Genomic DNA, 10546 nt, shown 5'->3' with positions numbered 1-10546 from the left:
CACTGATGTGAGGAACATTGAGTTAGGGTTCCTATCAATCAGGTTTTCACTACAGTCTACTGATGGCAGTGACTCAGGAATTTGTTCTGCCAGTTTTGGTCCAATATTTACAAAATAATGATTAAAGCTGTTGACAACATCAGCAGTGTTTTCCATAATATTGCCATTGTCGATAAAGTATTGAGGATAACTTTGCTGTCCAGAATTATTTTTAATGATACCATTTAAAACATCCCATATTCCCTTCATATTATGTTTATTGTTGTTCAATATTTTACTATAATACTCCGTTCTACATACTCGTATAATACTGGTCAACTTATTTTTGTATTTTTTATATTTATTTTCAGCATCTTTTGTTCGTTGTTTTAGGAATTCCCTATAGAGTGTATTTTTCTTTTTACATGCATTTTGTAAACCCTTAGTGATCCATGGTCTATCTGAATATTTGTGCTTTCTGTTGTATTTTATTGTTGGACAGTTTTTATTGTACAATTCCATGAATATTCTTAAAAATATGCCATATGCAATATCAATATCAGTTTCTTTGTACACATTGTCCCAGTCCTGATTTAATAGATCATTCTTAAGTGCATTCATAGTTTCTTCTGTCCTTACACGTCTGTATCTCAGTTGTTCTTCATGCTGATTTTTCTTATAATTAGTGTCATAAACTGCAAAAACTGGTAGGTGATCACTGATGTCATTAATTAATATTCCGCTCACAATGTTGTTCTCCATATTGTTAGTGAAAATATTGTCAAGTAAGGTGGCACAATGTGGTGTAATTCTACTAGGCCTGGTTATTTTAGGATGTAAACTCAAACTGTACATAGTATTTAGGAATTCGTCGGTCATTTTATGCTTTTTCGGATTCAACAGGTCAATATTAAAATCACCACAGATAAACATGACTTTTTGATTTGTTTTAGAGAATATTTCCTCTATGAAGTCATTAAATACTTGAATACTAGAGCCAGGTGTTCTATATATACAGCTAATTATTACATTTTTCTCTTTTTCCTTATAAATTTCAATTGTTATACATTCTAATAAATTATCAATTACAGTTGTCATGCTTTCTACCACCTTGTAATTTAGGTTTTTATCCACATACACAGCTACTCCCCCTCCACTCTTGTTCCTTCTATTTACAAAATTCACTTCATATCCCTCCAGTCCAAAGTCCAGTCCTTTCTCCGCATTGATCCATGTTTCAGAAATGGCAATAATTCCAAATGGATTTGTCAACTCATTTAGATATTCCTTTATATTGTTGAAGTTGGCATACAGACTTCTGCTATTAAAATGGATTATTGATAATTTATTTTCCGTGTTGATGGTGTGCTTAAACTGTTCATCAGTGAAGTAGCAGCAGTTACTGCTGATGTTGTAGAAGAAGTTATTTTCCGGGTCTATATCCTTTTCTAAGTCTAAAACATTATGGTCTGTGTATCGAAATGTTTTCAGTTCCAGATTATCATAAAGAGAATTCCAATGAGTTATATTGATATTGTTGTCGGATGCAGATGAAGTTCTTTTGGACTGTGCCATGTGTTGTGTTGTGTGTCACGTCACATGTGTATTCATACCTCCAGAGTAAGTTGAACCTCAGTATTTGTCCAGCTCCTCCATATTTCTGATGACCAACACTTTGGCTTGTTCCGGTGTTCCATTGAGTTTAATGAATACTTTGCAGTTGGTGGTCCATGTATTTTGAATTTTTCCCTGTTTCTTCAAGTAACGTGCTTTCCTGGCAATGTCCGCATTTCTTTTTATCAGATGTTAATTCATGAAGACATCGGATCCTTTCAGTTTCTTTCCTTGTTTTAACAGTGCTGTTTTGTGTTTTCTGTTTGCAAATCTCACAATGATGGCTGGTTTGTCACTGTCATTTTTTCGGGGTAGAGGGTGGCATGGAATCCGTAGGTTCTGTCCAATAATATGACGCGAGACTGGAGTAAAATACATCCATGGATTGGCACTTTATTAAAGAAGGAGCATGATAACAGCACAAACACTAACTACAACTAAACAAAATTGCTTCCTTTTATACTCTACTTTTTCAGGTGAGCATCCGGAATAGCCCAAGTATGGGGGTTAACTAATCAACATGAAAACATAACCCTCCACACAAACAAACATGCAATAACATTAAAGCACATAACAAACATATACATATTTCCAATACGTAGACAAAGTATATTAGTATATTAGGTATAAATTTTTGTCCATGACAGTGTAAATTTGTGTAAATTTAAGCATGTAACAATCTGAGTTTTTTTTTTCTAACAAAAAGTGAAACTTAAGTTAGACTTGTGTTTGTAAATGAACCGCCTCATGTTGTGTTGCTTTCTGGATTTTATACTTATTGGGCTACATATTTATTTATCTTACAGGCTATACTGATTGTTTAACTATGTCGCCTACAGAAAATAATTAAGCTATAGATATAGATATTCATATGAAACATGTTTATACTTACTGCGCTTGAATCATTTTCACCATATTTAACACCTGCATAATAATAATTTCGAGATAACGGAGGAGTTTTTGGCCATGGAATCCGTAATGGGAAAACGAGGTGAGAGGACTTGTATCACAGCGTGTCGGAGGCCACCAAGAGGCACAACCTACCTTGGAGTACACTTGCCAACGTCACCACAGATGGATCGCCAAATCTGACTGGAAAAAAAGTCGGGTTGCTCAAAAGAATTCAGGACAGGGTAAAAGAGGACAACCCTGAGCAGGAGGTAATTTTTTTACACTGCATAATCCACCAGGAAGCACTGTGCAAATCTGTATTGCACCTTGATCACATAGTAAAGCCAGTTGTAAAATGCATTAACTTTATTAGAGCAAGGGGACTTCAGCATCGTCAGTTTATTAAGTTTTTTGAAGAAATTGACGCTGACCACCAGGACTTGCTTTACCACTCCAATGTCCGCTGGTTAAGTTTGTATGTCAACGAGTGTGAGAGCTCAGAAAGGAGACAGGCTATGCTGAAAGAGGCACCTCAACATGTGAAAAAATACAGGAAATCACTGGATGACCTCCATGAGGAATTCTGCCGTCGGTTCTCTGATTTTGGGAAAATAGAAAAGCCACTTCAGCTGGTGTCATGTCCCTTCACACAAGACCCTGAAACAGCGCCACAGGAGTTGCAGTTGGAACTGATTGATCTGCAATGTGACACTGTCTTAAAGGAGAAGTTCAACTCTCTTAAACTGGATAAGTTTTATGCATCATTAAACGCAGCCAAATTTCCAAAGATCCAGAAGATGTCACAGAGGATGCTGGTGTTGTTTGGCTCTACGTATGTATGTGAACAGACTTTCAGTGTGATGAACAACAACAAAGCATCCCACAGATCCCAGTTGAGTGATGAACACCTCAGATCTGTTCTGAGAATTGCCACAACAAATCTAACACCAGATTTCGACGCACTGACAAAAAAGGGTGATCAACAACACTGTTCCCACTAAAAGTGAATGTAAGTATTAACACTATAATGCCTTCTTAATGTTCTTCTTTGATATGTATGCATCTGGTGCTGTCCTGGCCTGTTTTGTAAATTCTAAAATTCAGTGTGGCCCCTGAGCTAAAACATTTGCCCACCCCTGCTCTAAGCTCTGTTTCTGGTATCTGGATCAGTCCTTTTGTAATCTAGTATGGTGTTCTCTGTAATACTAAAGTATGAGAAATGCTAAACAAGCAAGAGAAATGTTTATGTTATTTCTTATTTGTATTAATTACAGAACCACATCCTTACTTACCAGCGAGAGTGTGTTCGATGTGGGCTCGTGGCAAATAAAGTTCTTCCACTCTGACATCATTCCCAATCTCTGACCGGACGTTATTACAAGGGAACAGTACCAAATCACGTTTCAGAGATAGTGGTCCAGGGCGTCCGCTATAACAAGTAAATTAGATTACTTTATGAATAAAAAAATTAAAATAACACAGGTAGTACCACATGCTTTTTCGCATCAGAAGAAGCTTTTGTTATTTTATGGTTTTCATTCCATTTGTTCCTTTAGCAGTGAAAATAGCAGAGGCCCACTTGTAATAAGATTCTACATGCATGCATACAACTAGTCTCAGGAGTGATCTTGCTATACTAAGTTGAGAAAGTGGTATTACTATTACTAAAGTGATATGATTAAAATATGTGATTAATACATCAGAAAAGAAATCTGCCACCACACAGTGCAATGTCCAATATTAAACAGCGACTGGGTGATTTAGGTTCCTCACAGAAGTGTAACCTCACAAATCTAGGTGTTATTTTTTGATGAAGCTTTTTTTCTGGAGTGAAACTTAAATCAGATAGTAAGAAGTTCTTCTTCTTACTAAGAACCTGCTTTTTTCATTCGAGGAACATCTCAAAACTTAGATCTATGGTGTCAACAACTGAACTTGAGATGATAATCCATGTTTTTGTCTCTACAAGACTCCACTATTGTAATAGTCTGTTTACCTGTCTAAACAAGAAAAGGCTAGCTCGTCTACTGGTTGTTCAAAACTCTGCAGAGAGACTACTGACTCACTCAAACAAAGGAGCTCATATTTAAGTCCCATTTTAAAGTCGCTACACTGGCTACCAATCAGATTTAGGTTCCATTTTAAAATTCTAGTTTTAACCTTTAGAGCACTACAGGGACAGGCTACTCCCTATATTGCTTATCTGACTTGTATGCATACCCCTTCTCGTAGCCTGAAGTCATCAAATCAAAATCTTTTAGCTGTCCCCCACACTCATTTTAGAACTCGAGGGGACCGATCTTTCTTTATGATTGTATTGTTTTTTTGTTGCCTCTCTTGTTAAGCACTTTGTGACATCTGTCTGTGAAAAGTGCTATATAAAGAAACTTTTACTTCCTTACTTTGCGCAGTGGTAAACCAGATATGGTAAACCAGATCTGGTTTACCTTGAAATCGAAATTATTAAACAGTATGTTTGCTATCTTGTAAAAATTAAGGTATGATGGTACAAATGACCAAAATAGATTATTTAGACAAAAACCACGATTTTACAGTAATTACTAGCTTGTGGTGTTATGGTATTTTTAGCATATTTTGCAAAAAAATATTTTTCCAGTAAAATTTTTTAATATCTAAATATTATGGAGCTGGCGGTCTATTGCTGTTGCCATTTGGCAGTTTTTCATTGTAATTCTTACACACAAACAAAAGAAAATGGAAGAAAATCCATTTATTAAATCAATTTTATTATACTGGTTATACCAGTGGTTTTTCAAACTTTGTAAGAGCTAAACATCAGATTAATTCAGTTTTAATTATACACTGCCAAATCACAGTAACAATCTCCTCAAGGCCCTTTATATTGTAAGGTAAAGACCTTACAAGAGCAAAGGTTTGCTGCGGATTCTTTTTTTGTCTTTCAACTTAAGAAGTGCGCTGTGTTGGTCTAATGCGTGTGTAAAATGACATTAAGGTTCCAGCACAGAAGTGATGCAAGATAATGCTAAAATATTTTCCGAAATTTTAAAAAATGATTGATTATCAAAGTATTCTAAACTATAAACACATACATATAGTATTGTGCAAAAATCTTGGGTGACCTCACATTTCTTTAAATTTTGAAAGGAAAATGGAAAATCTGTTAATTAACTGAAACAAGTCCAAACATACATAGTAATACACCATGTAAAGCAAAACCAAAATATGACTGATTTTAATGATGTTGAAAAGTAACATTTAGTGTGGCAATGATTGCTCTTTAAACAGCCTAAACTCTCTTAAACTTTCATGTAATTTATTTAAGTAGTCTTCAGGAATAGTTTAGATTACTTGAAGGATTTTCCTATTGCCTGTAACGATGATCCCACACTGTATTGTGCTCTGAGAGGCTAATCATGACTGATATGGCATGCTGTTACTACAATAACAGTGTGTTTGGGATCACTGTCAAAAAATAACTTGTTGCCAGTCAAATGCTTTCCAAATGGCATTACCTGGTGGACAGAAATGTGACGGCACTTTACCATGCTCACACTTCCCTCAGTGTTGACAAATTCCCCAACACCACTGGCTGAAGTGTAGCCCCAATTCATGACAAAGCCTCCACCATGTTTTACAGATAGCTGTAGACATTCACTGTTGTAGCTCTCCCCTGAATTAAATTTGGTTTCATCACTCCACTATACATACCACCACATATTTTAACTACAAACAGTAGATAGTAGATAGTAGATAGATCAATGGAAGGGCCAGATATAAGATATCTATATGTGACACATACTCCTTTGCATCTTTCCTTGACCACATGACAGTTTCCACTAATGTCAAGGAACAATAATTTTTTAAAAAGGAGGCACAAGTTAACTTTTTGGACTATTCAACCAAGACTGCCAGGACTATGTATGCACTGATGGCTGATCTGGGGAGTGACAAACAGGAGGGAAACAAAACACTGGTGAAAGTAACACAGATGGGAACAGTCTTAAAATCAGGTGAAAACAGAATCAAGAAGTAAAACTAATACAGGACGCAAATGGAAAAGAGGAAACATGCAAATGAGAAGTAACACAGGCATGAATATAAACACTCAATAACACAGAAATCAAATGGAGAAAGGAACAGAGAAAAACTGCAGGAAATAAAACTACCTCTCAAACTACCTAATAAAAATCAATATTTGAAACAAATGTGACACAACTGAAAGAATAAAGTAAAAAAAAAAATATTTAAAGACTCAATAATAGTGTCAAAATAAAATAATTTACTGACATAACAATGAAATCAAAACAGGATTTCTTTTAATAAATACAAAACTCAGAACTGCAAAGCTGTAATAAAAATACAAAAATAAACAGAAAACATAACCACCTATATTTAGCTCTGCATGTTTTGTATAATGATATTCCTCTGACAGTCTCCACTGAAAGGAAAAATGCACATCAGCTACAACAAAATACCTCATCATTACAGAATACAACTAACCGAAATTAAAATATAGATTTATAATCAAAGCTTAAACACAAAATCATTTATGAATAGATGATCTTTAAGAAACTGTACAGTGGTTTGGTGTTTTTTCACATATCCACTTCAGAGAAGTTGAACAGGAAAGATCATTCCAGGACTTTTTCTCATCGTTTCTGACATGTACACAGTCTTCTTTTCCACCACCATCATCAGGTTGAGCTTCTGCCCAGTACCTACCAAGCCAGTAACAATAACATCAGCTTATTTTTATCAAGTTTAAATTCAGATGTTTGGTGTGGGTATAGAGAGTTTCATAGGAAAATTTCATATAATGATGGAGATGACAAAAATTTTCTTTTAAGGACATAGCATTTGTTAAACAGGTCTTTACAAAGTATACAGGCAGACAAACCCAGCAGGACATCAGGTGTGATATAATATCTTGTTTTGACTAAGGTTGCCAAAACAAGTCATCATTTAGCTTTAAGCATTTGGCCTCGTAGTTTGGCTCAACCCACTAATATGTTGACTCACCAATGAGGCACTGATGTGTAGGTTATCAAATAGATTAAATTTACTGAAAGTAATAACTTAACCAAAGTGAAGACTTACGTCAGATTTAGTGGAGTTCCATCTACCCATTTCCATGTTCCCTCCTGTTCTTTGTCATTCAAACCAATCCAAGTGTTTTCATTGGTGATCGCAGAGAGGAAGGTCTGTTTAACATGAAGAAAAAACATGCTATTTTAGTCTTGAACCACAATTTTAGCCTATATAGTTTATTCCAATTTTATCAAGCATCTCTTTTAAAAATGCCAAACCAGCAATAATTAAAACTTTGAGTTTTCTCGCTACATGTTTCTTGCAACATTCTTCCTCAGCTCTAAATATAAATTTTCTTAAAAGCTCATATATTAAGAAAATATTAGTTATAATTGTTGGGGTTATCTCTGTTTCATCTGTATTATTGTAGTACAATATAAAGCGCTTTGAGGCAACTGTTGTTGTGATTTGGTGCTATATAAATAAAATGTAATTGTCACGGCTGGGGCAGCAGTTGTGTGATGTAGTGAAGGAGGACCCAAGTTGCAGACAACAGCGGTGATGCGAGTGAGTTTATTTACAGTGAACGATAATGAACTGAAGTGAGGATAAAACTAAAAAACTAAACTAGGGAAAACTAGTGAACAAACCTAAAATCATACAAAATACGGGAAAACAGCACGGAGAATGTAGCGCAGAGATACACAGAATAATACAGACTGAGCGACGTCGAGCAGAGGCGAACACACTATAAATACACATCAGGTAATGAGGAAATGACACGCAGGGTGGACCCAGCTAAAACTAATGGGCATAACGAGATTTCATAGACTGTTTTACAAACACAAACTCAGAGACACGAACAGAACACCGGGAGAGGACACAGGTACAGATAACAGAACACTAAACACAAGAACCAAAACCCTAGGAACTAAGAAAACAAGAATTAACCCGAAACATAAGATGACACCAATATTAATCACAAAATGCTGGGTTTAATGACCCAGGGTCATGACAGCAATTGAATTAAAGTGAACTGAATTAAAGTGAACTGAACTGAATTGAAGAAGTCACGGCCATCAAAATCAAAACCCAAGCAAGAGTGGTCATCAGTGCTAATGTATTATGTCAATGGACTCTTCAAAGTGTTTGTTGATGTTCAGTGTTAGGCAGTAATGGAATACATGTACACACGTTCCGTATTTAAAATATGAGTAACTGTATTCCTTTACAGTTACCATTTAAAAAAGCGCCAATTAGAATACAGTTACTTTGTTGAAATAAATGTATTACACGGCGGTCTTTTCCTCTTTCATATGTTAGGCTATCCTCTCTCTATCTTCTCTCTAATTTTGGCAATTCTGCACATTGCTGGAAACCCAAACAAAACATGCAATAAGAGACCATAATGCAATCGTCCTGTTAATGTTGGTGGCATTACACGGTGGACCCGGAGCCAGCACAACAGAGCCAGCAGTGCACAGGCTGGAATGCATTTCTCACTTGGAAATTCTGACACACATTCATATTTAAAGAAGAAAGAGATGGGCGAAATCTGACCGTGCAATGCAAACCCTGTTTGCCAGCAACTAAACTGCTCTCAGCGTCAAAAGACTCCACCTTCAACCTAAAGAAACATCTGGAAGTAAATTCTTTGTTAGTCTATTGCAACTACCTTGTTTTAGTTGTGGTAGCTACCTGGGTCATGTGCCACTTCAGTGTCTTCGATGTACTATTGCTGTGTGATTTATTGGGCAAGAGATGAAAACAGGGCGTTGTTGGAATGCTACTACGCAAGTAACCCTGGCGGAAGGGGCTACATGAATAGGATGAGGGACCTATGGATTCTTCGATACCCAACATCCACAATGACGGCGAAACAACTAGTAGCTCAGTGTTCCAACATTCGAAAGAAGGGACTGCTCTCACAGCTAGAGATTGATGAGGTACAACATTAAAAAAAAATGCCAGGACGCCAGGTCAGGGGGGAGATATCATCACCCCCACCCGAGATTGGGTACCAAGCCCCAAGTGCGATAGGAGAAGGATCGTTAATTGCGAGAGGAATTGACCTGAAAGATAGGATCATTGCCAAGCTTGAAACCTGGACCCCCCGTAGCCGGTTACCAAGATTACGTGAAGTACCCTCACAAGGTCTGCTAGATGATGTTAATGCAGCACTACGGATGATACCTACAGCCACGATTACCGACACTAACAAGCTGATCTACAATATGGCAGCAGTGATCAGTGAGATGCTTGGCTACAAGTTGAACAGCCACAAGGGGCAGTACCCTCCATGGAGAAGGAGGCTAGAGGCTAAGATCAAGGTAGCACGGAGGGAGGTTAGCCAACTATCGGAGATGCACAAAGGCGCGATGAGGAAGGTGCCTAAGAAGTACAGGAAGCTGTCCATACCTGAGGCCTTGGAAACTGCCAAGCAACGACTCACAGCCTTGGCCAGCCGCTTGAGGAGGTACACCAGAGAGATAGAAGGCAGGAGAATAAACCAGCTGTTCTCCACGGAACCAGCCAAGGTGTACTCTCAGTGGCAGGGGAACAATATGAGAACAGCACCACCAAGGCTGGAGACGGAGCAATACTGGAAGAGCATATGGGAGAAGGACGCAACCCATAACGGCAATGCTCAGTGGCTAGTGGATCTGAGGACAGACCACAGCGACCTCCCCAAACAGGGTCCAGTAACCATCACAGTGGCAGATATCCAAGAAAGGGTCTCCAGTATGAAGAGTTGGACAGCACCAGGCCCTGACATGGTTCACCCCTACTGGCTGAAGAAGCTGACTGCACTCCATGAGCGCCTGGCAGCACAAATGAACCAGCTGCTAGTTGACGAGAGACACCCGGAATGGATAACCGAAGGCCGGACAGTTCTGATCCTCAAGGACCCCCAGAAGGGACCGGTCCCCTCCAACTACCGACCAATAACCTGCCTCAGCACCACGTGGAAGCTCCTGTCAGGCATCATAAGATGAACAGGCACATCAGGGCTCGCAAAATTTCAGAATCCCTGGTAGCCCTTCAGGCAGGG

At 37.8% G+C, this 10546-nt stretch overlaps 1 protein-coding gene across 3 annotated transcripts in view; it reads right to left on the bottom strand.

Annotated features, from left to right (window-relative positions):
• Positions 1–5185: 5185 nt before the first annotated feature.
• The window catches only part of LOC146500345 (CD209 antigen-like protein A), a 231089-nt gene continuing 225728 nt past the window's right edge, over positions 5186–10546 (bottom strand). Inside the window, exons 3-4 of one of the 3 annotated variants that reach the window (XM_085135259.1) lie at positions 7564–7667; positions 5186–7184 (exon numbers count right to left, since the gene is read on the bottom strand). In XM_085135259.1, coding sequence (XP_084991385.1) covers positions 7031–7184; positions 7564–7667 — 258 coding nt within the window. In that variant the 3' untranslated portion in view covers positions 5186–7030. Of the gene's footprint in view, positions 7185–7234; positions 7668–10546 lie in introns of those variants that run through there. The other 2 variants (XM_085135256.1, XM_085135257.1) reach the window with 2 other exon arrangements.

Source organism: Neolamprologus multifasciatus, chromosome 16, assembly GCF_963576455.1.
Source record: "Neolamprologus multifasciatus chromosome 16, fNeoMul1.2, whole genome shotgun sequence".
Classification (NCBI taxonomy): domain Eukaryota; kingdom Metazoa; phylum Chordata; class Actinopteri; order Cichliformes; family Cichlidae; genus Neolamprologus; species Neolamprologus multifasciatus.
This window is presented reverse-complemented; position numbering and strand designations above follow the sequence as displayed.